This window comes from Alternaria infectoria, assembly GCF_024043175.1.
Source record: "Alternaria infectoria strain BMP 0036 chromosome Unknown scaffold_36, whole genome shotgun sequence".
In the NCBI taxonomy this organism is placed as follows: domain Eukaryota; kingdom Fungi; phylum Ascomycota; class Dothideomycetes; order Pleosporales; family Pleosporaceae; genus Alternaria; species Alternaria infectoria.
The window spans coordinates 114930-141644 of record NW_026250725.1 but is presented as its reverse complement, the minus strand read 5'-3'; the positions used below and the strand labels follow the sequence as shown (position 1 = coordinate 141644).

The 26715-nt window shown below is 52.1% G+C and overlaps 8 protein-coding genes across 8 annotated transcripts; 2 read left to right on the top strand and 6 right to left on the bottom strand.

The window, feature by feature from the left end:
- Positions 1-78: 78 nt before the first annotated feature.
- On the bottom strand, positions 79-928 carry J4E92_010450 (uncharacterized protein; the record flags this gene model as incomplete). The annotated part of the gene is made up of 2 exons (XM_051501788.1): positions 79-203; positions 262-928. The coding sequence occupies 2 exons, from the start codon at positions 926-928 to the stop codon at positions 79-81; spliced, it is 792 nt and encodes a 263-aa protein (XP_051348023.1).
- Positions 929-1912: 984 nt separating this feature from the next.
- On the bottom strand, positions 1913-5093 carry J4E92_010449 (uncharacterized protein; the record flags this gene model as incomplete). The annotated part of the gene is made up of 8 exons (XM_051501787.1): positions 1913-2966; positions 3014-3419; positions 3481-3512; positions 3559-3661; positions 3714-3977; positions 4025-4119; positions 4172-4456; positions 4504-5093. 8 exons carry the CDS (start codon positions 5091-5093, stop codon positions 1913-1915), a joined length of 2829 nt encoding a protein of 942 aa, XP_051348022.1.
- A 3628-nt stretch (positions 5094-8721) lies between these two features.
- J4E92_010448 (uncharacterized protein) lies at positions 8722-9850 on the bottom strand (the record flags this gene model as incomplete). The annotated part of the gene is made up of 3 exons (XM_051501786.1): positions 8722-8913; positions 8971-9589; positions 9681-9850. 3 exons carry the CDS (start codon positions 9848-9850, stop codon positions 8722-8724), a joined length of 981 nt encoding a protein of 326 aa, XP_051348021.1.
- A 707-nt stretch (positions 9851-10557) lies between these two features.
- Positions 10558-10892, top strand: J4E92_010447 (uncharacterized protein; the record flags this gene model as incomplete). Its single annotated transcript, XM_051501785.1, has 2 exons — positions 10558-10676; positions 10847-10892. 2 exons carry the CDS (start codon positions 10558-10560, stop codon positions 10890-10892), a joined length of 165 nt encoding a protein of 54 aa, XP_051348020.1.
- Positions 10893-11309: 417 nt separating this feature from the next.
- J4E92_010446 (uncharacterized protein) lies at positions 11310-13054 on the bottom strand (the record flags this gene model as incomplete). Its single annotated transcript, XM_051501784.1, has 3 exons — positions 11310-11536; positions 11638-12072; positions 12130-13054. 3 exons carry the CDS (start codon positions 13052-13054, stop codon positions 11310-11312), a joined length of 1587 nt encoding a protein of 528 aa, XP_051348019.1.
- A 356-nt stretch (positions 13055-13410) lies between these two features.
- Positions 13411-16754, bottom strand: J4E92_010445 (uncharacterized protein; the record flags this gene model as incomplete). Its single annotated transcript, XM_051501783.1, has 3 exons — positions 13411-14687; positions 14737-16676; positions 16750-16754. The coding sequence occupies 3 exons, from the start codon at positions 16752-16754 to the stop codon at positions 13411-13413; spliced, it is 3222 nt and encodes a 1073-aa protein (XP_051348018.1).
- Positions 16755-21194: 4440 nt separating this feature from the next.
- J4E92_010444 (uncharacterized protein) lies at positions 21195-22409 on the bottom strand (the record flags this gene model as incomplete). The annotated part of the gene is made up of 3 exons (XM_051501782.1): positions 21195-21974; positions 22029-22036; positions 22403-22409. The coding sequence occupies 3 exons, from the start codon at positions 22407-22409 to the stop codon at positions 21195-21197; spliced, it is 795 nt and encodes a 264-aa protein (XP_051348017.1).
- Positions 22410-24625: 2216 nt separating this feature from the next.
- J4E92_010443 (uncharacterized protein) lies at positions 24626-25618 on the top strand (the record flags this gene model as incomplete). The annotated part of the gene is made up of 4 exons (XM_051501781.1): positions 24626-24748; positions 24804-25250; positions 25302-25380; positions 25431-25618. The coding sequence occupies 4 exons, from the start codon at positions 24626-24628 to the stop codon at positions 25616-25618; spliced, it is 837 nt and encodes a 278-aa protein (XP_051348016.1).
- Positions 25619-26715: the final 1097 nt, after the last annotated feature.

Here is a 26715-nt window from a genome sequence, read left to right as displayed (position 1 = left end):
TACCGAACAATTCTTCTACTTGTTCCCCAGACCCTTCCTGTGCCAATCGCGATCTTGAAATATTGCGATCGCCTTTCATCAAATGGTACCACCTTGCAGAGTCACTTGATCTTTAAGGTAGGACAGATCAACACTGCTCACCTCCCCAGCTTCTTCAAAGAAGCGTAAGGCGCGATTACCAGTCCAAATCGGATTCTCATCGCCTGTACGTCGTTAGCCCTTTTGCTATAGCTGAGATGCTATTCAAGAAAAAGGTCTTACCAATCCAGTGCCCAGCCTTCGGAATCAACTCAGCAACAAAGTCATCGCCAACCTGCAACCATACCTGTTCCAACAGCGACACAGGCCCAAAGCTCGCCTCACCACCCAGCGCCAACAACGGCATCTGCAATCTATGTCCACTGCTAAACACGGAAGTAAAGTACGCCTCGTCGTCCCACGCCGCTGCGAAATATTCCATGCCGCTCCTCAAAAACCCCGGTTTCGCAATCTCATTCGTATACCGCTGCAAGTGGTCTTCACTCACGGCCGCCGTACCAGAATAACTCGCGTGAAAGAAATACCAGCTCAACATCTGTTTTTCGCGGTCTCGGATGAAGAACTCAGCTGCATCAGGCACAGCAAAGAAGGCGAGCTGCCAGTTCTGGTACAAGCTGGGACTCTGAACTGTTAAGGGATATCCATATCCTGGGAGTACGTATTCGGCGAGAATGAGGGCTTTGACCAGCGAAGGATGTTCGATAGCGAGGGATGTCGCCAGCCCTACACCCTTGTCGTGCCCAAAGACGTATGTGGATGAGATGTTGAGGTAATCCAGGATAGCCTTCAAATCTGCGCCCGCGGCTGCAGCGGTGTAGTTCTTGGAAGTGGGGATGGACGAGTCTCCGCATCCGCGGATATCTGGGGCGATTACCGTGTCTGCTTTCATATTAGCAGTTCACTCTCTCATCACCGATGATGTGCGAAGACATGCAGTTTTGAGCCAGGATTGGACCGATGGTGTGCCATGTTAGTGAGTGTTGAGGAAACCCATGCACGAGGAGGACGGGCGGTCCTTCACCATGGTAGCGGAAGTGGATCGAGACATCGTCGAGTTGAATGCGCTCGTGTTCCCAGTCATCGAAGTTTGATAATTGCGCGAATGTAAGCTGTGGTATAGCGAACGCAAAAGCGCTAACGATGCTGGCGAGCTTCATACTGGACGATGGGCAGATTGACTGTAGGTCAGCAGAACACAGTTAGTATGTGCAGCTTTATCTATCTTCACATTCCCGCATTTATCGATATCTTGAAGGCCATGCATTAGGTCTCCTACGCCTTCTTGGCTCGAAGCGCTGTTTGCTTTACTACTCTTTCCTATTGCGCTTTTTCGATCGTCTTGGCAGAGTACGAGACGCTGACTGAGCTTACACGATGCATCGGACTTAAGCATCTAGCTTAGTAAACTCGATGCATCGCCAAGTCGGGGCGGGCAAATAGTTGGAAGATGTGCACAGTCGGAGTAACAGTTGTTCAGAGCGAATGTGCATGAGACCACACGCCTACGCGGTGCGCGAGGGATGCTCTCTGCCAAGGCCACCAATGTCTTGTCCTATCAAGGAAACTACAGCCTTATACTGATTCATGTGCATCTTATGAGGAGGTACATGGCTCTTCATTTGGTCGCGGAGAGCATGCAGTCAGGAGTGGTCCAACGAGTCAAGCTCATACGACGCCGTGGTTGAAGGCATGTAGACACAATGTAGACTTACGTATCGCACACTCTGTCGCATGGCACCTTCCTGCATACCATGTTTAGAATCATCGAAACCACTGCATTCGTACTCCTACTAAACGCCGCATCCATGCTTATATATCTACCCAACGCCACTTGTATGCAAACCCCACCCAATGAACCATTTCCCCAGAAAGATCACGACCTAGCCTTCGTATCCGCATCCGCAACCCTCCCAACCAACCCCCTAATCTTCGGCCAAAGCTCCGGAATACGAAAAGGTTTCGAAATCGCATCGTCCATTCCTGACGCGAGCGACTGTTCAATCTGCTCCATGCGCGCATTCGCACTCACAGCCAGAATAGGCAGTCGGAGCGATTGCTTATCCGGCCGCTCATGCGACGCCGAAGACGTAGACGACGTCTTCTTATGACAAGCCCGACCCGACGATGGTACCCCCGGTGTTGGTGGCGCCGCAAGCAAACCCTGGTGTTCGTAGTCGCGGATAAGGCGTGCGCAAGTCAGGCCGTCCATGATGGGCATTTCTATATCCATGAGGATGATGTCGAGGTCGTGTTTCTCGTCCAGCTTGGAACTGTCTTCCTCGTTGCGCCAGTATACGCTGTCTTTGAGCCATTCCAACGCTTCTTGACCGTTGCCTGCTACGCTGATGTTCCAGCCGAACTTCTGCAGCTGCTTTCTAAGCACTTTCTGGTTTACGAGGTTGTCTTCTACGATGAGCACGTTTAGTCTGATGGATTGCATGGCTTCTTCGCCTGTCATGGTACGACGAGGGACGGGGCGAGCTTGCACAGCGCGAGCGGAGACTTGGTCGGCTGGTGGGTGCGCGAGGCGGGTGCTGATGAAGAAGGCGAATGTTGAGCCTTGCTCTTTCTCGGAGTGTACGCCGATGGCACCTCCTTGTAGCTTCGTAAGCGACTTGGAGATGAAGAGACCGAGCCCTGAACCGCCGTATTTAACGTGCGTGCGTGGTGTGGCTTGCGAGAATCGGGAGAAGAGTTTCTTTTGCTCGTCTGTGGTCATACCACAGCCGGTGTCTTTGACCTTCAGCCAGAGGAATGCTATTTTGCCTTCGCCCCATTCGGCTTTGTCGGTGATGTCTGTCTTGGGCTTCTCATCGTCGGTGAAGGTTATCTCGTTCCAGCACTTAGGTGGACGGGTCCAGGAGCCACCGATAGTGACGGTGATGGCTTTTTGAGGGCGGTCTTTGGTGAATTTAATGGCGTTGGTTCTGGTATTGTTAGCGGAGGGTATGCGACATGGAGATGAGAATCTTACAGTAGATTGATGAGGACTTGCAAGAGGCGCGAGGGGTCAAGCATCGTCCAATCCATGCCATTGAAAGTCTCATCAATGAGGAAAGCGAGCTTAATGCCCGCCTGGTTGCACTCGACATCGAACATGCGCACCGCATCCGATACCACCACCGCGGGCTGCACGCGCATTGGCGTGATCAAGATCAAGTTAGAATCAAGTTTCGACAGGGTGAGCACGTCGTCAATAACGCGTTTTTGGTGCATCGAACATGACACGATGATCAACAGCGATTCAATGCAGCTCTGAACTTCTGCTTCTGCCTTGGATGTTTCGGACGAATCTTTCGATGCTATGATTTGGCGTCTGGATAGTTGTTGGAGCGAAGCGATAACGGAGTCGGCGCATTGTATGACTGCCGACAGTGGATCTAGATGTTGGCAAACGACGTTAGCGGTGGCTCGTATATCTTGTGCAGATGCGTTACTCACTCCTGAGTTCGTGCGAAGTCATATCAATGAAGCTGGACTTGTCAACAAGAGTCGATTGCAGAGCGCGCAGTGAAATACTTTTCTTGTTGTCGTTTTGCTTCCAGCGCTTCGTGAATGCGGCGCCGCTGAACGCTTTCAGCCCACTTGAACTGTGATATGTCGAATAACGTCCCCATAATGCCTACAGAGATTAGCATATGCATGATGAAGAATACAGAAAGGCATCATCTTACTTATCACTTTGCCGTTCTCGTCCAGCTCTGGGCAACTTGAACTTTGCACCCATATATTCGAGCGAATACCATCTTGATTGACCCAAGTCTTGTTCAAACGAAATTGTATACCTTTGGCTTTACCGCTCGTGAGCATGTTCTCCCAACCTTTCTTGACTTTTTCGACATCCTCCTTAGCGATGAGGTTAAACCAGTCGTATTGGCTGACTGAACCATGTGGATGGCCAGTAAGCTCGAAGAAATGGTCATTGACGAAGTTCATGCCTATATCAAGATTAGCAAATACTCTGCGATGAGCCGATCCCACATACCACCCTCAGGTATGTACACGTATATAGCGGTAGGGGATACTTGGGCAAAGCGCGCAAATTTCATTTCCGCCAGCCGCGCTTGTTCGAGTGCTTCGCTAGAAATGGAATCAGTATGTTTACATCAGGCATGCTGCAAATCAACCTTACACTTGTGCTTGTGCTGTCTCTTGCGACTTCTTTTGTGCGTTGATGTCCACGGTATTGCCGGCAACACCGATCAATTTCTTGTCATCATCGAAGACCGGAACACAAGCTGAAAGTACCCATTGCGCGGCGCGTTCCGTTCCTGTGGGTGCCTTCCATCGCATCTCGAACGTAACGGATTTTCCCTGCGAAAGCTTATTCCACATGGACATCACCAGTGCTTGGTCATCGGGGTAGACAAGATCCATGAATGAGAACTCGTCAGGATTGACGTTTTTGGGGTGGGAGCTGGGACTTGTCAACGCCGTGAAACATCGTGTCGTGGTTGTAGTTACCTCAATTTATACCATGCCTCATTAGCATGCAAAAGCTTTCCCTCTGCGTTGTACTCAAACACTCCAACATCGCTCATCTCCATCATAGTCTGGATACTTTCCCACCTGGCATGAAGGTTCGTATACGGAATGTTCTTGAGCGATATTGATCTATCGCGCTTGAGGTCATTGATGAGCTGTGCTTTTGATCGTGTAAAGACTGGCGCTCGACTCATAGTGAGATGATCGTCATCGTCTGCTTCTTCCTCCAAGGAAGGCGCTTCTTGCTGCTGCGCGTCGGATCCTGTCGCTCTCACTAGCTTGAAGCCACCATTTCTCCCTGCCAGTTCTGCGGTCCAAACATGACCACCGAATTCATATCGAGGTTTGTATTCACCCAGTGCTTGCGCCCATGAGCGGAACAGGAGTGATGCTCTTTCCTCGGCTAGGATGGAGTTGCAGAGAGGGAGTCTGCGAAACGCTTCATTACAGAAGACAAACTCGAATTCAAGAGCTATCTCATCCGCTCTGATGACGAACAGTGGTGCGGCATCAAATTCCAGATCCTCTAGGTCCAGCAGGCGCCTGTGGGAGGGCTCGGCCGACGGCATCTCGGATGGGTCGTAGTAACCCTCGACGGGACATAGACGAAGGATAGGCGATTGAAGTTTGGCGTAAAAGATGATGATCGGTAAATGCTTGGTCTCAGCGCATAATACAAGATGCGGACGTAGCAATGCGACGGAAAGGGCGGTGTCCAGCAAGTGTGTCGCGATGAAGCTGCACGGGCAAGGCAGACTCGCTACTGGGGAAGTCAAAACCACGCTATATTCTCAAGTGGCTTTGCAATTAATATCCAGACTATGGATGTGGCGTGTATAACTCGGATGAGAATTGAGTGAGTTGGTGCGTTGTTTGTGGTAGCGTACCGGCTTACCCTAGGTGTGTGAGCCCGGAAAGAGCACCGGTGAAGTACCCAATGTGCGGCATTGCAGCTGCTGTATGTCCCTGAAAGTGGGGTCAAAATCGGACCGTTCTAGTTCTCGATGCCCGCAGTTTCTCACTAAACGTAGATGCACCGGATATCGGATCAGCGTACAGGAGAAGGAAACGTTCTCAGTGATTGGTCAGTGTGGCGAGTGTAAAGCTTTGATCTGGCCGCTAGATCAATCTCGAACGCGGGAGGAATTGAAATAGCGAAAGCGAATCCTTCAGGGTCTGACAGATCTTCGATTTCGGCGCAATGCTCCGCTGCCAACTGCTTCTTTTGGAGACAATGATATTTACAGTACTCACATCCCACACGAGTGCCAACCCAGGTGGCCTCGCAGCATTTCGGCGTGTCACACCGGGATGACCGTCCCAAAGTCGGAAACCACGTCGATAATCCCAGATATACGTGCATAATAGTCAAAGAGTACCTTGGCGGATGTCCCGAAAGGGCCCCGGGGTGAAGTAGGTGATGGTGATTCTCACTCAGCTTGAGGAATGGGGCCGTCACTAGCAGGTGTCGCCGTCAGAGCAACGCAGCCTCGGCCTGACAGTGCACGATCAAGAGATGCAGCCAGCTGTATGCGTGACCATTGAGAATCTTGGGGGAGTGCGTTGTCAGTTATCGTTCCTCTTCGCGAGCTGCACTGCAGGTGGTGACACGTCTAATCACGTGCTAGCGCGCTTTTGATCCCTTGGCGTGTAACCCTGGATATAGGTGAAGTCGCGACTTCCGCGCATGGCCACCGCAACCTTCGCCCACAATCGAAAGTCGCGGTCAAATCTTCGAAGACACGAGCTACTACGTCTTTTTAGCCGTCGCTTGATACGCTGATATGAGTGATGATGAGTTTGGCTGGTCTTCGGGAGACGAAGAGCAGTTCGCTGCTAGCACAACCATTGCGCTTGATGGAAAGCGCAAGATCGCCAACGACAGCGCAGACATTGAGTCTTTAACCAAACGGAGTCGACATGAGGAGAACACCACCGATGCGCCATCGGCCAGCAGAATCCTCGCAAACAACATCCTGAAAGGACGCTTCGGACTGAATGGCTTTCGGCTCGAACAGGAAAGAGCTATTACCCGCCTCCTTGATGGAGGAAGTGCAGTTGTTGTATTTCCCACTGGAGGTGGAAAAAGCCTGTGCTATCAGGCGAGTCCTGTCTTATGAAACGAAATGCTCGTCTAACTTTCCAAGGTGCCTGCTGTGGCGTTCAGATATCAAGACGAAGAGCTTGGTCGCCGGACTCGTGAACAAAGTGGCGTCACTCTAGTCATCGCGCCACTCATTGCCTTGATGAAAGATCAGGTCGATGCCCTCTTGCGCCGCGGTATCAAGGCTGCCGTGCTGAACTCGTCCATCTCTCGCGACCAATTCCTGGCTACGCAAGACGACCTCAAGAAAGGAAATCTAGATCTGATCTACTGCGCACCAGAACGTCTCAACAGCGAAGGTTTCATTGCGTCGCTCAAAGACATTCCCGGAGGTATACGTCTGCTAGCCGTGGATGAAGCGCATTGTATCTCAGAATGGGGCCACTCGTTCCGTCCGGATTACCTCAAGATTGCTCGCTTCGCAAAAGAAGCACAAGTTGAGAGAGTCGTGTGTTTGACAGCTACAGCCACACCGCAGGTTGCCGAAGACATCCGGGATGCTTTCTCCATATCGAAAGAGGGCCTGTTCAGGACGACCATGTACCGTCCCAATCTACGTCTTCTTGCCGAGGCGAACGGAAAAGACGCCGACTACGTGTCGAAACTTGCTGCTCACGTCAAAAAGTACCCAGGTCCTACCATCGTATATGTGACGATCCAAAAGGGCACAGAGATGCTGGCCGCAGAACTGAAGAAGCGTGGCTTCAACGCCAAATTCTATCACGCCGGAATGCCTGCTCCGTTGCGCACGAAAACGCAAGACGAGTTTCTGGCTAGCACTGACATGATCGTTATCGCAACAATCGCATTCGGTATGGGTATCGATAAACCAGACATTCGTAGCATTGTTCATTTCGACATACCTGACAGCATCGAGTCTTACAGTCAACAAATCGGCAGAGCTGGACGAGACGGAAAGCCGAGTACGTGCATGTTCTACCTCTCGACGAAAGATTTCTACCTCCGCAACATCTTCACCTACGGCGACCGGCCTTCGCTCCGCTCATTGAAGCTCTTGATGCAGGATATATGTTCTCCTGCTCGCTCGAAGCTCAAAGCAGGTGATACTTTCCAGCTCTCACTGTACACTCAGGGTCAGCAAACCGATATCAAAGCCATCGTTCTCGGTATCCTGTACGCGCAAATGGAGCTGAACTTTGGGCTCTTCCGTTCTGCTGGGGCCCTCTACGCGAAGTACTCATACATCACGATGAACCCGAATCTCGTAAAGAACGATGGGTCATCAGCAGCGTCCGCTATCGTCAGGGCATCCGTTCAGAGTAGCAAATGGACGCATGTCGCCTTGGACGACCTAGCGAACTCATCCAGTATACCTCGAGCAGATCTAGTGCGCAAAATGGACGAATGGAACGAGCGTGGCGCGATTGAGCTGAAGAAAGAAGGAGTGCAGAACATCTACCGCCTCGAACGTCCTTTACCATCTACACCCGAAGAGATCGACAAGATCGTCGCGCAGCTGGACGAAACCATGGAGAAGACCGAGACACAGAATCTCGCACGCACGAAAGCCCTAATCAACCTCATCACCGACAAACGCTGCCTGTCTAGGTCACTCGCAGACTACTTCGGAGAGAGCACTGACATAGCAGAGGAATGCGGGCATTGCACGTGGTGCGAGACTCATACGCAAGCCGTACTGCCTGATGAGCCGCCTCAACCTCCTGACCCAGCTAAGATCCAACAAGTACTGAAGGCAGTCAGCGCACGCGATGACCCTAGGTTTCTCGCCAAATTCGCGTTTGGTATCAAGAGTCCGCGTATGAGTGCATTGAAGGTGGACAAGAATCCGGCGTTTGAGTCGATGAATGTGTGCGATTTCCCTGAGCTGCTGAGGGTGTTTACAGAGGCTTGCGAGAAGGGAACGAAGAGAGGAAAGGCTTGAGCATCAGCGCAATGAATCTCTTGAAAGAATGATCTTGGTCCGTTGTAAAGATACCCGTGTATATGAATGGAATCACATCTGGTCTTATTCAAAGCGTTTCGAAGAGAAGAATTCCATATTTACATTCATACAGAGTGTATAGCGTGTATCGTGATATCTAGGCATGTCGTGTGTCCACCTCCCAAACCCTCTACAACTCCTTCTTCAGCTTATTCGCCTCCGTCTCTTCTTTCCTCAGTTCCTTAACCCCCGTCGCCGGCCTTCCCTCAACCGCCTTCTCTCCACCGAACGTCTTGAACGCATTATAAAACAGCCACTCCGTCGCATGCTCAACCGGTTCGTCGAATATGTAGGGCAAGAAAGGTACACCTGCGAGACCAAGCTATCGTATCGTTAGCATCTTACTCTCCTTCCACTCTACTTCGACGTAATCACTTACCCCAATAGGCCCCCACGTCCTCAACGTCTTATTCTTGACATCCTTCAGCGCACGCCCAGAGTACCTGACTATACTATGAATAGTAAAAGCCGGCAGACCCATTGACGCAACAGCCTGGAACACAGCTCTCTGTGCCATAACAGCCCTGTAATCCTCAATCGCCGGTATCCGTCCACCAACAACCTGCCCACCCGTCAACGCACTCCCCGCATCCCCATACTTGACTCCCTCCGTACTCGTCGCCTGCTTCGCAGCCTCCTGCACCTTATCAAAGATACCCGCCGCATTACTCTTGCCACCCGTCGCCGCCATATCCCTATCTTTACTCGTGACGTTCTCCAGGCTCTTCTCTGCGGCGGCGTCGTCTATGTACTTCTCCGGGTGCAGTACGCGCTGATTGCGAACGTACGCTTTGTAGCCTTCGTGCGAGACGTCACCCATGAGGTAGAGCCAGGAGATACCGTAGGCGCCTTTTACGAGGTAAGGATGTGCGATGGGGCGGAAGGATTCGCCTATGTCGGAGGTGTAGGCTACGTAGCGGTGGGCCGAGAGCATGATGGTGCGGATGCGCGAGGCGTAGGCGGCGTAGCGGAGGGAGGTGTCTGTTGTGTCTTCACCTCTGGGAATAGGTTAGCTATCTATATCCTGTAGAGGAGGAGAGAGCAGGCGCATTGCTGGTCGTGATAGTGTGATTGAGGATGTATACATACTCGCCATCGTAAAGCACTTCCCACAGCTTCTCCTCATCGTTGAGCGTATCCTGAAGCTCCTTCGGTAGCTGTTTCCTCGGGGGTGGAATCGAGAAGTCTGGTCGCGCGCCTTGTCGCTCCACAGGTACGCCATCGATCTCTTCGATCTTCTTGTTGCTGTCTTTTGCCATGGTCGCGGTGTTGCTCAATTCCTTCTCTTTATAACCAGCTGCGTGCTCGTCGTACTACTAAAGAGAAAAGGCGAACGGAAAGAGAGCAAGAACAGGTAATCGAGCAAGCGCAGGTAGGTTAGTCGCAACCCTCCATGCTTCTTCGGTACCACTACTGCCTACCTCACAGGCCCCAACAGGCTCACTCACACCACCTCGGTAGCCGCATACAGACGTCACACCCACTAAATCGCTTCGTAACCCACCAGCCACCAGCCACCCACCTGATCCCTGCTCTTTCCCTCCCGTTTGCGCCACGCACCAGCCACACGCCCGCCAAGCCCTATCTTCTCTTCCGAAGAGAGCTCCGCGCAAGCACCCGGCAACGCACCCACCCCACGACTCTCTTACCTCCACCCACCACCCATCCATTGACGACGCATCACCCCGCTTACGGCACGGAAAACCCTCGAATACCGCAAAGATGGTTGCTATGTACACTATTATGGGCCGTCAGGTCGGATCGCACGTCGTATGTTCTTGCCTTTTCTACATGTCTTGGAGAGGAGGAAAAGTTTGGATACGGAAGCTGCGAATAACTGCAGTGCGGCGCATGCTCTGCCCGTACTTTCTCGGCGATTCTGGGGCTGGAGAGGCTCAATTGGGGAGGATGGGATTTATTTGGGGGACATGAGGACACAGGCTAACGAACGTTTCTACAGCTTGCGATGGCCACCCTCGGCGTGACATTCACCGGTGCTGCGCTCTCCATGGGCGGCAAGAAGGCCGAGGACCCTACCACTCCCCCGATCAACGCGAAGAGCCCTGATGAGGAGAACTTTGTCAAGTGCGTACACACTACATATCCACACCTGCGTATCCACATGCCTCCACGCCTCTACAGCGACATGAAAGCACCTGTTCGTCTGCGAGAGCAGCAGAGGTGGAGAGGACGTGATAGGAATGGAATGGGATGAAATAGAATACGAGAGGACTATGGCTAACAAATTACTACAGGGAGTACGTCAAGAAGGCCGCCGACAAGGTCCAAGGAAAGCAATAAACAAGACACAATCCAACATGGCATCCGGCTCGAACCGAGGGGAATGATGGTAGATGACGAATGAAAACATACGTCGCGGAATCCGATATATCCTCGGATAAACGCGCGTGTGCTTCCAGGGAAGGAGACAGCATTGTAGATATCGCCCATTGTACCAACAAACAAGCATTGGAACGACTCTATCAACTCTTCACTTCCACGCTTTTCACAGATGATGGGATACTACCAATTAGAGACGACTGGACAACGTGACTGGGTATTTGCAATCCTAACAAACAAGCAGAAGATACGAATCAACCAACCAGGTATAGAGCCCTCGTAACCAATCCATGACATGACAGGGAGAACGCATTCCATCTGCCCTTGCCCCTCTCAATCATCCTTTTCTTCCTCTTTCCCACGCACATCCACCCAACCTTACTCCCCATCCTCTTCAAGCACAATCTTCTTACTCATACTATCCACCACCTTGCAATAAAACTTCGCCGCCTGCGCCCTAGGGAAACAAATCTCCTCCGTCAGATAATCCGGCAACAGGTCCAACAACTCCCTGTCTCTTTGCTCATTAAGCAGGGGCTGGTAGATGAACTCTGTTTCCTCGTAGGAGGAGCCCGAGGTGGCGACTGTGAGGTGGAAGTGTAGAGCTGTGGAAGATGTTAGTCAGTACACGAAGGGGGAAGTTGGTAGGGGCAGTGGTAATGGGAAGGGGATGGGTAGAGGGATGTGGATGGTGGAAAAGACTTACTCCCATTCCTCCCCGTCTGCAAACAATCAAACACATCTTCCTCATCCTCACTCCTCTTCACGCCCAGGACAACCAAATTCGTCAAGTCGCTATACAAATCCACTTTTTGCTTCGCGAGCGTCGCTTCCTTGGCTGCTTCCGCTGTACCTGGCAGCACAACCCCCGTGGTCCTAGCCTTTACCGCACTGCCAGGCACGTTCTTATTGCCCTCTGGTTGTTGCGAGGAGGAACGGGCAGCGGCGAGCTTGCTAGACAGCGTCTTGCTCTCATTCTGCGCGGTCGCGAGGGCATCGGCGAGTTTCTTGTTTTCAGCCGTGAGACGACTATTTTCCTTTGTGGAGGCTGCGAGGTCTTTCTTCAGGGTTGTGAGGGTCGAGGTACGGGATTGAAGGTCGGTGAGTTGCGTTTTTAGGGATTTGATTACGGCGTCTTGGTCTGTTTGTCGTGTTAGCAACAAGCTTCCTCATAACATGTAGATGTAGAAGGTCGTACCTTTGGCAATCTGCTCCGTCCGCTTCTTAAGCTGCTCAAAGTTCGATTCTTTGCCTGTTGACGCAGATTCCTTGAGCGCTTCGTACTTGGCAGTCATGGCATCTAGCTTCCTGGTGAGGTCGCCGACTTTCCGTCGCATGACTGGGTCGCGTTCAGAGTCTGACACGCTTCCTGTTCTTTTCCGCGATGCTGATGTTCGGCGCGCTCTGCTGTTCGGTTGGGCTTGCGCTCGCCGTGCGGAGGGTTGTGATTGTGGTGGAGGCATGCTTTCAGGTATCTCTTCGCCCATTTCAATCGAGTCTTCAATGTCCATTGTGTCTGCGTCTGGCTCTTGTTGTGTCTCGGGGATTGTCATTGGCTCAGGCTCGGTTTCTGGCTCGGTCGCGCGTTTCGTTCCTCTTGACTTTGGCGCAGGCTTCGCTTTCGTCTCCTTCTTCTCGGTGGGTTCTTTCGCAGCTGCCTTGCGCCCTCTCTTTGCTGGCGCGGGCGCTGGCTCTTCGATCTCCTCCTCTTGCGCCTTCTTCGCTGGCCTGCCTCTCTTAGCTGGTTTGGCCTGCGCAACCGGCTCCGGCTCTTCAAAGTCTTCTACTTCCTCCGTGTCGCTCGCATTGGCCTCCTCGACTTCAGCCTGTGCCTTGCGACCGCCCTTTGCCGCTACCTTCTTTGCGCCAGCCGCCGCGCTCTTCTTCATAGCTACCGCAGTTGTACCGCTCGTTCGACGCGTCGCCGGCTTGCCCTTAGCAGTCGCCTTGGTCGCAGCAGACGTCTTCTTCGTTTGCGCAGCCGTTCCACGCGTTTTTCGCGCGGGTTTGTCGCTGGTGGATTCGGGCGTGGGAAGCGCATTGAGCTCGTCGACCGTCATTTCGTCTTCCGAGGCCGAGTCGACTGTGAAGGAGATGTTCGCGGTTTTGCTTCTGGGCGCCATTTCGGTCTCGTCGGTACGTTGGGTAGGCAAGTGGGGAGTGTTGCGCCGGCTGCGTGTGCGGCGGGATGGGAGCGGGAGTGGGATGGATGTAAACACACGACCCTAGCGTGCCTTCCTGGACTGGCGCGTCACCCCAGGTCAGGCGGCAAAACCTTCACGAACGCAACATTATTTCTGATCAAAGCCGATGTGAGAGAATCGTTATTATTCACAAGAAGCTATCTACTACACTGGAGTGAGCTCAACAGCCCAGCTCAGGTATCATCCCAAAGTATGTATCCAGAACGCCAAAGATCAATCCATCGTGAAGTCGTAGTACAAACCACATTACCGCCCCTTCCTTACCCTGGGTATACCTATCGTCCAACACTGCTTCCGCCCCAGCTACTGGGAGTCATGCTACTAAGCTTACTCGAAATCGTACTGCCAGAGAACCAACTCGACGATACACCGCCGCCGCCGAATCCAAACTTCCACCACTTGTTCCTGCCGTACTTGCGGCCGCCTCCAAGACCAGTTCTATTGCTCTTCTTGTCATCGATCTTGTCCTCCCACTTGAGCTTCGTCTCCATAATGGCTTGAATAGAGTTGATGATGAGGAAAGTGGTTGAGCCGATGGCGCGGAAGAAGGCGAGACCGGCGACAGCCCAGAGAATGAAGGTCAGGTAGAAGTTGTTTGTGACTTTGCGGTCCGAGTAGGCTTCGCTGACGGTCATGGCGAGGACAGCGTTGGAGATGAGCCATATGACCACCATGTAGGTACGCACGGCACGATAGTAGTCTTCCTGTTGCTGCGACTCGGAGATCGGGGGCTCGACAACTTCGACACGGTCACGGAGGTTGCGAAGCGCCTCGTCATATCCACTGTCGATATCCAGCTGCTCTGATGGCATCTCGAGTTCGACAATATCCTTCTTCTTTCCTTTGGCGTCACCCAGATCGGTCTTCGCGACGTTGTCTCCCTTGGTTCCCCAAGTGATGTCGTGGGTGTTGCAGAAGGCGTAAACTTGAAGTGTGGCGATGTAGGATGGTAGGAGAGCGAAGTATTGCGCACTCGACGTAAACATGTGCCATGGATCCAGGTACATGAAGGACATGAGGAAGTAGAGACCAATCGTTGTCGCAGTCGAAATGATAAGGTTGGTAAAGACATTGGCACCGATCGTCTTTTCTGCCTTCGGATCCTTCAGTTGAACAATGACAATGTAGAAAGAGGCAAAGGTAGTGTAAGCCATGATGACACCGTACATGACCATACTCCAGAAGAACATCTTCTTGGCACCCTGAGGTCGGTTACCCATAGATAAGATGAATTGCATGCAGATGAGCAGCGTGCATGTGTAGCGGAGGATGTAGAAGATGTATTTTCCGATGTTGTGGCCGAAGGGATCCAGTTCCGGGTCTGACAGTGAGCCGGCGACGAAGTAGAAGGTCAGGTAGAAGTTGGCAAGCGAGAAGAACGTGAACAAGAGTTGCACGAACTGGTAGACGAATTCGATGTGGAGCAGAATCTTGCGACCAATAGTGTGGTCAGTGGCCCAGACTTGCTTGAAATGCAGAAGGGAGTAGACGGCCGCGAAGAAAGCTCCGTTTAGCCAACGACGACGTTGGGAGATGAACTCGGGTACAGTATCTGAGGTATGTTAGTGTGTCATCTAGAAATCGTGGGTGTATGATCTTACCTGGCACATCTGTCTCACCAGTCGCCGCTTTGACGTATTTCAGAACCCATTGTTCACTGCGCTTCGCCACAAGCTCCCAACACAGAATACGATCTTCAGCCAAGTACATGTTTGCGGTAAACACATCTGCGTCTTGACCATGGAGCGTTTCTCCCTTGAAGTACTGGCTGAGAGGACCGTGGCCTGTGTGGTCGTTTTGCAACGCGTGATATCTGTATGCCGACAGCGCACCAGGCAAGACCGTAATGTAGCCAAACACCGATTCCAATGGCTTGTCGAGGATATTCGACATCTTGTATTCGAAGTTCTGCGATGCGACAAGTGGGTTGAGTAGACCAAGCCACGCTTTGCCTTTGCCAGCCTTAATTTCTCCAGCAGCTCCAGCGACCGAGGAGTCAGTGTCGAAGGCCTTCCACAGATGGTACAGAGCCTTGGGTCCAGGCTTGGTTCCTACGTCGAGTAGAATGCAGACGTTCGGGTTGAGGGCGCGGCCAAAAGCGTTGAAGAACCAACGATGCGAGTTCAGCTTCTTTGAGTTCTTCTCCTTCAAGCAGAAGATCATCTGGCAGGGCACGATGCCCTTCTCAGCACCCTTGAACTTGAGGTCTGAGTCCAGCGAGACTTGGGTTGTGTATTCGTAGACGTGGGCAGTGACCTCTTTCTGGTTGACGTGGTTCTTTGCGATACCTTCCTGGAAGCATCCCATGGCAGCGATCGCGTCGAGTGTTCTCGGGTGAACCTTTCCGCGACCATCCGCAATGATGCATACGACGATCTTCTGCCATCCGTCCTTTCCCCAGGTTCTTGACTTCATTCGGGAGCAGAAGTGACTGATGTTTTGCATGACACCGTGCATGGTTCGGGTAAAATCGATCTCGTTCTCGTTGTACATGGTGATGGCGATGAAAAGTTCGGTTTCGCGCGGGTTGCCGATATTCTGGCGCAGTTTGTATCCACGATCACAGTAGTCGTCTGGGTCGCATGTCACGGCTGTGTATCGCATGTGCGTGAACTCGATGTCGTCTCGTCGTGGAAGGAAACTGTGGAGGATGGTCGGGATCTTGCACTCTAGAATGAGTTCACCGTTGATCAATCGGACCTCCTTCTTTGTCATTACAGCGTCGCGCGCTCCACGTCGCTCTTGTGCGCCATCGGGAGCCGGCCCGTAGTGCTCTGCCTTCTCATCTATCTCAGTGTAGATGTCTGTGTATGTGTCGTCGGTCATGTACGAGTCGCGCGATCGCAGGTCGGGTCGGTCGTCGCCAATGTCGGTGAAGGGGTCGTCATCGTCGTGAATGGGTATCGAAGTCATATCAGTCATGTCCATGGTGCCCTCGGAGCCGCGGGAGTTTGGTCTGCGGCCGGTGAACAAGGGTTGGGGTGGTAGTGGCCGCTGAGGGCTGCCTGGCCGTGGGCTACCATGGAGATCCACTGGCTCGTATGAGTTGACTGACGCTGGCGGCCGCGAGTAGTCGGCTGATGTGCGCGTGGGTGAATATGGTCGGTCGGGTGACAGCGGCCGTCGGTATGGTACGTATGGGTCTTCTCCCGGCGGCGGCATGTTCGGCGCAGTGTCCATCACTGACGGCGTCCGTGATAAGCCGGATACTGAGGAGTTTGTGGGGTGGTATGATCGCGATACTGGCGATGGAGGTCTGCGGGAAGAAAGTAATGGTAAGTCTGGGTCTTGTAACCGTACGGTCTTGTAGGGCGTCGTGTCGAACTGCGACTTGATCGTCTTCCGTCGCGGCATCTGCGTAGGCATTGCTGCTGCGCTCGACGTCGAACTCAGCGCATCGCCCGCCTCGCGCAGGAAGTCGTGGATGTCCGCCTCGGCAGCCTTCTGCTTGCCGACCTCAGACATGGTCATGCGCTCGCCCAGTTCAGCCGTGTTGCTGTTGGCATTCGACATGTTTGAAGTGTCCTCGAAAGACGATCTTCTGGTGGGGAATGAGATTGGGTCCGTATGCGGGACGCAAGTGGATGGGGGAAAAGAGTGAGACAAATACTCACGGCATGTAGCTCTGTTCGTAACTTTGGTCCTCGTCCACGTTTGTCAATAAACGCATGGTTGATCCTCCCTGTAGTTGCTGAGGGGATCCGTCATCATAGTCATATGCAGGTGGCCGTCCATAGTGTGAACCACTGTGTGGTGTGGACCCGTCCATTATGTGTATGCGTCGCGAAAATTCAGATTGGGTATAGAAAAGTGTCGTCGCTATTCGTGACACTTGAGAAGTGATTGCAATGGGCAACAATGCGATATGGATGTGTTCAAAAAGGGTGTAATAGTTACTTTCCCCAGCAGTGATGCGGCGGAGGCGCATGCAGTGGTGTTGTTTCTTCGGGCGTTGTTATGGTAACCTCGCACCCCTGTCCTTGTTTGCTCAGGCGTGCCAGGAACACAACCCCAGATGCAGCCGCCATGTGGCTTAGACCGTGACACCTCAACAATTCATGCGCTTCCGTCCTTAGCCGCCTGCGACTGTTTCGCCTGTCGTGTTCTATAGGCCCGGGATTTAGCTTGCACTATTGGCATTCGTCATCAGAAGGTTGTCGAGGTGAACGTGAGCTAAGCCTTACTGCCTCTGTATTAGGCCCGAATCATGTCAGATACCCACAGCCGAACCGGGTGTTCGCAGGTAATGTAGGTATGTTTGCTTCTATCCACCATGGAAGATCCCCACGAGGTAGGTCTGGACTGAAATTGGTCTTTGCAAGAAGTGGGTCAGGAATCGAGCAGAGCGGACCGAGCGCCGCGGCCTACCTAGGTAGGTAGTAGGCAGGAACGACTTCACCAGCGAACAACATCAAAGAAAGTACCGTCTCAATGAAGAGCCTTAAACAAGACCAGGCCCTATATAGTGTCAAAAGCGCACTTTGTCCTCATTGCGAGAAAGACTTGAGCACTTAGGTATCGCTCTCCATCTGAGCCATGAGTCAGATATAAAACTGGGCTTCGACTGCGAACTTATATCTTGTCCGCAGCTCGTCGAAGAACTTCTCTCGTTTCCTCGTCGTTTAGTACCATGATAGGAGCGCGCACACCGTGAGTCAGTACCCAGGTAGTAGTGCATATCGCTCATTGCTACCGCTTCTGATCTCAATTTCTATCTGAACATATCAACTTTTGAATGTTCGAACTCTTACTGAAGTCCGGGAACCTCGAAACCGACATTTCCATCAACATGGCATCAACAGTCGTTACCCTCCAGATACTACTGCAAGGACGAAGAAGACTTGCGAGGGCGGTTTATCGCGATGACGTGTATGCTGAGGCGGGGGAAATGGGCATTGGATTCAAGATGCAGTAAGTAGCGTTGCGGCGAGGAGGTCGGTGGATCAGATGAAGTGGAACTCCGGGTTTGGATAGAAGCTGCGAGGAGCTATGGATGGGGACCGACGAGTATCCTGACAGTCGGCAATACATGCATGAGGGAGTATCGTGCGGTGTTTGGTGCGCCATACGCTTTGACTCTTACCAGCCGACCTTCGTCTTCAAGTCGGCTCCGGGTTCTGATGGCTCCGGTAGCGATGTTTAGGCTGGCAGTGTTCCCGGGTAGGACGATCTTTCGTAAACTACGCGAGTTAAATCTTCGCGGATGACGTCCATGTCTGTGTCACGCGGACGAAATGCGGACCTCCTGGCACTAAAAGGCGATCTGAGCACCGTGGACCGATGCTTTATGCAACATGCGCTCTGATGCTTTTTAGTCGAGGTCCATGCTTACTTCCCTAAAGTCGGTTTTTAAGGGCTAACGCTTCGAAAGTTATCCGTACCATATCTACCTAGTTGTCGTATGTTCTCGTATCGCTGATATGAATATCTTTAGCGAAAGTTGCAGTGTAGCAAAGCATATATGCAAAAACCGTTGAAGCATGTCAATGACCGAAGTGCCCTCCCCGAAGCTATAAGAGTTGCGTGTGTTGCTTCAAGGTAATTTAGACTTTACCCGACTGTTCAAAGTCCCGTCATTGCTGCTTAGGAACGGTGATCTTCTTGATCTTCAAGCTCAGCTTGTCGTCGTAGGCTTTCAGGCCTCGACCGTCACTCTTCCTTAGAAGACTGCATAATATAGCGCGAAAGCTATCATCGGCCTGGGTGCATACCCGATGTCCCTTTTCAGCCGGCGTGCCATCATCTCGGCTCTCGTGATCGTGAAGACAGGTCGCGGTTCGCTCAGCTTGCTAGATTACTAGTTTGGTAGGCGTAGCGGAGCATAGATTCTGTATCGCACTTTGTTGCATGCACACCACTAAACCTCAGCAGGTACACAGCTTTGATCGCAATGCAGAGTCCAACCTAGAAATATTTTCTAGGTAACTTGTGATGTTCAACACAGATTCTGTGTCATTGTGTAGTGTTAGTAAGACGTAGTTATCATTGTGATAAGATATGAGTAACAACTACAGACAAGTTGAAAGCCGAATCGAACAATCTTGCAGGCTCATGTAGCGTAGGTACCAATGTAGCTGCGTTCCCGTCACTTGCCGTCGATATACATCCAGCAATGACATATTGGCGATGGGTGTATACAAGCCAGTGCGAAGATAACTCGGCGATGCGCGCAGGCTGCTCGGAGAACGGCAGCTGCTCGACATCGCTTAGCCCGGAAGCACACCCTCAGACGCGGACGGCACCTTTGCATTTACCTGGCGGGCCGGTGGTTACGTCCCTTCCTCAGTGGGTATGGATGAATGTTTTAAACCTGATCGGCCATGATTGGTTCTGACATTTCGGTGGCGACTATAAACAGGTAATTCAATGTTCCCATTTACACCGATGTTGGCATGTGTGCTGATGTGTACTGGCTGCGGCTATTTTTCCCGGACCACTCACGTGCCTCTTTTGGTATTTGGCTATTGGAGAGGCTGTTCGCATGCTGTTCATGCTGTGTTACGCTGACAATTTTTCCGTTGTCTAGATTGGATAGGAGGTGTAATGCAGTGTACCCAACAGCTGGGCAATTACACCGAGTGGCGCTACAAACGATAGCTTGTAAGGTGATTTAGTCGACATGCGAGTCAAACACAAGACGCTCACCTAGAGGCTAGACGAGCGGGCTGGAATGCAGGGCTCATTCAACCCACGATTGTATGATGGCACTCCATCGCGGTAGGCTGAATGCGCGCAAGACACCACCTACAGGCACTACCAGACTGGGCCTTGTCATGAAACTAGAATCTGCCACAGTTGGTGGTGTCCGAGTGAGCTCCAATCGGTGTAGACTTTCCATTGTAAAGCGCACCTGCCGTTCCATACGTAACCTGATTCGAATTGTGGCGAGCTGCTGATCGGGGAAAGTTCAGCCGTGTATACGACAGTACGGCTGAGTTCGACGAGCACATACTCATTAGCTGCAGCTTAGTTGGATGCCTTGCGAAATCTTGTGTCGCATTCGCATACATGTACGTTGTGTGTGTGTGTGTGTGTGTGTGGCCCGACCTAGTGGTTGCATGGCTGAGGCTCGGTAAACACGACCACTCGAGACCAACGTACCCCCCTGGCCCAACAATTCCAAGTCTGACGTCCCATACGAGAAACGCGAGGTGGGCAGCTGGTGGAGTAGCGAGCAGACTAAGAATGCAAGGCCATAGGAAATAAAAGAAACGGACGAATGAGGCGCGTTACCGGTGAGAAGTAAGTAGTGTGGGTGCAAGGGTATATGCAGACCAACTGTTCTCCGAGAGAAGTTGCTCGGCCCGCGGGGCTGTCACTGACTTCGAGGCTGAAAGCTTGAACGGTGAGCTAATGGGGCTCGGTTCTGGGTAGCGGGCCACTCACGTGAACTGAACCGCATGCATACATGACGCAGAAGTATACCAAGTATCATGTAGTATTTGAACATCCGTCTGCGGAGCCAGGAAGCACGATGAGGTGGCCATGCTATGTAAGAATAGATAATCAGACGCAGGGTATCACGCGGAAAATTGTTGTCAAGTGGCGTGGGAACCGGGACTTCGCATGCCGGTCGGAGTATTCGATAGCGGATATGCAGCAGCTAGTGGTACATAGTGCTGCAAGGAGGTTTCCATGTGCAGAATGCACACAGCTTTTGAAGCAGCGGTGTGCATATTGATGAAATGTCGAATCAGATCAAGTCGCGTGTCGACAGAAGGCCGAAAAAGAAATTCTAGACGAATGATGTATGTAAGAGCAGCGCAGGAGATGTAAGCAATGCAGGCGTTAGTGCCACGCAAAGGCGACTAGGACTGAGCGAAGAGGCATTGCTGTATGATTGTAGATGGTGTTGATTCGCTGGTTCCACGACAAGAGACGTTGGTCGCTCATGTCGGGATGGTATCTAAGCGCGCGGTGGAGTGACATGTAGGATGTGACGACAGCCTCCACCATGCATGGCTGCGGCGCAGGTTGTGTGACATTTGCCGGACTATTGGCGTTTAATTTAGGCGAAGTAAGCGCTGACGCATCGATGGCGATGGTCCGGGATGCTGGTTTACTTCTTCTTTTTGTCCTTGATCTTTTTCTTCGATTCTGTCCCGCTGCTTGCGCCGCTGCCTGCCTCGCCGCCCATCATCTCCCCCATCATATCCTGTAGGAAGTTCTCACTGACACCACCGCCCGTTAGAGCAGGTGAATGTAGAGGGAGGATCTTGCTCATCTTCCAGCCCTTTGGTATCGCTGGCTCCGGCATCTCCTTGGGCATAGGTAGGCCCGCGATGGGTAATCTGAAAGGTGTGTTCTTCTGTGTCGGGTTGGCTTTCAGGGCCTGTGCGATGAGGATGTAGAGATGATGCTTGTTCTTCACATCGTCGTCCATCAATGTTCCTTCGTGCTTGAGAAGGACGCGCACTCTGCCAGGATTGGCCCAGTCTTTGGGGTGAGTCTTGTCAGGCTCAAAGACAGTCCGGAGGCCCAGGTCGGCAGCAGCGTCGGCCATCTCCCGTGCTAGAGGGTTCTCCACCGCAAGCTCCTTGCCGACGCGACGCCCTTCAGCCCTTGTCCGTAACCTGTCAAAGTATATGGGGTATAAACACTGGTAGTGCTTGGACTTTTCTCGGTCCGTAGATGTCGTCATCGAGGGCGATTGCGGCTGCAGCATCTGCGATTGGAGCGCCTGCATCTGCGCTGGTGTCGGCATGGACTTGTTGCCCGTGCTGGGTATATTATTCGCGTTCATCAGAGCGGGTACATCGTCGATGCCCATCTCTGACGGGTCGCTGTCCGAGTCGCTGACTTCTTCGACGCGTGGATTCATCGTGCCTTCCGGTCGGTCCTATGTGGGCGTCAGATTGCGTGCAATGCCAGTGTTCCTCGGGCCGTCACTTACCTCGCCTTCTCCGGTACGATAGAATTATCGCAATGTCGTGAAGGCCACCTGCACGTCTGGAAGGATGTGGGGGAAGCTAAACGCGGGGCTTGGCGATGGAAGAGGCAGGCGCTTCCGACTCGGGTCGGCGCTTCGGCGCTTTTCTTCCAGCTCCGCATCACGGCCCGGGCAACTGCTCTCGTCCCGACGGACAACTTCAGCGCTCTAGCACCACCTCCGAACACTGAGCTAACTCTCTCTTTCACCGCAACTTGCGGCCTCCAGACTCGTCAGGTGACGTCTTGGGACCCAGCGAACGGCCTGCCGCTATTCGCAGGGGTCTGACCGTAATCACCCCGCGCCACCACGTCAAGCCCGCTCCGTCGGGAAAGTACCTCCCATATCGCTATCGTGGCACCTGACTTGGCGTCTACGTTTACTGTCTACCTCATTGCATACCTCCGCACTAGTGCCAACATCTGCAGTCAATCGATTGTGGCAGCTGGACCGCGTGTGCCCGGCCATTGAAGCGTCGACATACCATTCCTCGCATCGAGCCAGTACGATGAAACGCGGCTGGGTCGCATGGATGTGGTTGGCCAAGCCATCACCTGCAGTAGGCATCAGCGTGTGAGTTGAGTCGTTACCTCCAGCACATCCTTGTGTCCTGGTCTACAATACTGTAGTTCACATATCGAGCCAGGCAGGACAAAAGATCAGTCTAGACATCACAGGAAACCACGTCAGGCCATGTCTACGCAATCGAAGGAGTACCAACATACCGACCTTCAAGGCTTCTGGCCCGTATAATACGCCGGTGTTCGCGATACTACGCCTGCGGTACCATGTCTTCTTGCTCCTGAATGAATTCGCGATCCTCCCTTCGTGTTCAATGCCGTCACTAACTAAAAATGAGCTCTTGGATTCTATACACTAGGTTCGGTTACACAACATGGACGGCTAAAACCCGATCCGATCTTCCTGGCATTGGATTGCATGCGGCCGCAGTGGCCTCGTCGATCCCAAACCCCGGCGTATTTCTATACTCCACTTCTACCATGTGGCAATGATGCATGCGTCGCAGCCGTTCGTGAGCCGCTAAAACGAGGCGTTGTCAGTCCTGCATTGCATACGTGTGCCAGCCTTCCAAGGTGAGATGCGATTTAGCAACCGACAAGGACGGGCTATGCACGCACGACTCGCGTTGGCCCAGCTAACAACCGTCCCCGTCTCCTGGATCATTTTACGCCGCGCAGCATATGCAAGGATGACTATCTAGGGGTATTTCTGGTTTTTGCCCTGACATCGAGGCGACATTGGCCCCTGGTCTTACACGATGCGTCTTCCTATCACGTCCGGCTGACCGTCCTTTTATCATCTCGATAGCAAGCAAAATCCGGTAAAACAGCCACAGTCTGCGCTGATTGGCTAACAAAGTAAGCGATTGACCGTTAACACTCCACAAGAATGAATAAGCCTAGAATCCTTTCACCGCATCCTACGTACATATCTATCCAGCTGGGAGCCAGTTCTCAGCCGGCGTTGTTTCTTGCACTGGTCTCCACGATTTTAGTTCCACGAACGGCCCGAATTCAGGGCTGAAGATGATCTGCCGAGAATCAAAGTGTGGTTCTAGTGACCCTGAGCCTGATTACACCACAAACGCTCCACTCCAAGAGGACGCCTCACCGGTCGGGTTACCATACGCATCGTGGTTAGCTCACCCTACTATCAATCGACTATAAAGTCACCCATCATTCACCTGCGTTTCCAGTCTCTCAAGGCATTGTGCGAATACATTCAACACTGCACACACCATTTCCTATATCAATCCTTCCCCTTCCTCCACACAACTCTGACTACTACTTACTGTTACCAAAATCCATCTAGCAACAATGGCACCAGCTTTGTTGATTGACGATAGCGGCAGTTCTAGTCCCGCATCTCAGAGCAGCGTCTCACTTGGATCGATGGATTCAGCTCCTGCGCTCGTCACTTCTCGCAGCCGTCGAGCCCGCCGAGGTCGCGATCATCTTGGTAGTCCTTTACTCAAACGCAGTGCAAGAGGTCCTCCGTTGTTTCTGGAAAGCGCTTCGGGCAACTGGCTGTCGGTGGTAGATGGAGAGAAGGCCTGGAAGATCTTTGACGCATCTGGAGGTGCCGCTGTATCAAACATTGGTCATAGGGATGAAAGAGTGTTTGAGGCAGTAAGGAGGCAACAAGAGTCTGGAGTTGGGTATGCCGCATCGATGAGTTTTCACACCGAAGTAGTGGAAGATTTCGCAGACTTTCTTCTTGAATCAACCGATGACAAGCTGAAAGAAGTGGTATTCTATGGGTCTGGTAAGATAATCCAAACTTCACGCCCGAAACCAAGCTGACAGATATCAGGTTCTGAAGCTAACGAGGCGTCACAAAAGCTAGCCTACCAATATCACTCCAAGCTGAAGCCGAATCCGCAACCTCAACGCAGCTGGTTCATTGCTCGCGATCGTTCTTACCACGGAGCGACTCTTGGTGCTCTCGAAACCAGTGGACACAAAGGCCGCAAAGAGATTTACTTACCGATTTTGCCTGAGAAGACGCAGTTCGTATCTCCTTGTAATCCTAGCCGCGATATGAAGAAGGGAGAATCAGTAGCTCAATATGTCGAGCGACTCGCAGATGAGTTGGAGCGTAAGATCCTTGATCTCGGTCCTGATACAGTAGCAGGCTTCGTGATGGAGCCGGTCGTTGGCGCGGTATGTTGGTTTGACTCTGTTTCTTCGTTCGTTGGTGACTAACACATGGCTACAGGCACTTGGTTGCGTCCCCGCACTACCCGGCTACCTTAGAGCGATGAAGCGAGTATGCAAGAAATACGGCGTACTTTTGATTCTGGATGAGGTCATGTGCGGCATGGGTCGCACCGGCTATATGCATGCATGGCAAGAAGAGGACGTCGTTCCAGATATCCAATTGGTAGGCAAGGGTATCGCAGGCGGCTATGCAGCCCTTTCCGCGATGCTGGTCGGACCAACCATTGTGGATGCGATGGGAGACAACGCCTTTGCCCATGGCCATACGTTCCAGAACTTCCCGACTGCTTGCGCTGCTGGTCTCGCAGTTCAAGAGATTGTTCAACAGGATAATCTTCTGGAAAATGTTCGCGACAAAGGGGAGAAGCTCATGCAGAAGCTACAAGCTCGTTTGGGCGATCATCCCAACGTGTTCGACATCCGAGGAAAGGGTCTCTTCATAGGGGTAAGTCTGAACACCACCTGGTAGTCGTAGTGCAACTACTAACAACGACAGATTGAGTTTGTGCAAGACAAGCTCACCAAGGCAGCTTTTGATCCAGAAGTCGCAGTAACCTGGAGGGTACATGAGCTTGGTAAGTTCATCTGTTTCGGATGATTGTTTCATCACTAACCATTTCTGCAGGGCTGAAGGATGGGTACAATGTATATGTGTACCCAGGTTCCGGAACGGTTGACGGCATTCGCGGCGACCACATCATCATCGCCCCTGCATACAACGTCACCGATGACGACGTCGAGTTCATTGTGGAGCGCGTTAGTAAGACCATTGTCGATTTCTTCGAGGAGCTCAGCATCACGCCCAAGTTGTAAACATCGACGTCGCACTGTCTTGACCCGCTGGGTGAAGACCGCTATCCGACCGTACTTTCTCGGCAACGAACGATGACGATTTTCCTTGATTTCTTTCTTTTCATCGCACGGAAGGCTTTTGTGCTCAGCATATGCGCGGCGGCTCCATGAAGTGTTTTCCGGGATCGGCTTTTTGAAACTGGCATTCTTTCGCGACTCTGTCAATTTCATGTGCAAAACTGCATTGGGGCTGCTGTCTGAATCATTCATTGCACTGGAAACGGCTATTAGGCTATAGACCAAAAGATTGTTATCATGTTAGAAGCGCATGGTTCGATTCCTACTTTCCTTGACCTATTATGGTCCAGATATATGTCTACGTTCATGTATTGTTCGTGGTCTTTGTTATACATGAGCTAAATAGTATGGGATAAGAATTCTACACTTGTTCATAGCATGACAACATATGCAACTGGGACATGCCTCGCAGAATGTGATTTCTTTATGACGGAATATAGAGACTTTCGAAGATGTTGGACTGCGTCCGGGATTTATCTCGTTTCAGTGCCATACCCATATAACACACAGCAACGGCAGCACGTTCTTTGTGATCAACAACAACATAGAAGCAAAGCAACGTGCATCTTCACAAAACATCATAATACCCCCATGTCCGCCAGACAAGCGTTGAAAGTCCGCTGCAATACATCCGAGCTGCGCACAGACCATCACTCATGTCACGACTCCGCCTTGGCGGTTAAATCACCAGGACGGCGCAAGCGGCACCAATCTTCCAGAACCTGTTGCATTATTCATCCGCAGTGACATAGCCGGAGGCAGTGCATCGCAATCACTCCGGTCATTCGTCTTCGACTACAAATTGTAGTGTAGGAGTGGGGAAAACGTTGGGGCGGCCATGACGTTATCCTTCGAAGCGGAGTGCAGCGTGCATCGAACCTTCCATCAGCCAAGCCAGTGGATAGGCAAGAGCGATCCAAGCGAGCGGTACCAACCGCGGGTGAGAGAAGGCTCACATCAGCGTTTCGGGCGTATGTGCCTGGAAGGTGAGGTAGGTGAGATAGGTGGAAGTAAAATAGGAGGAATATTGCGTCATGATA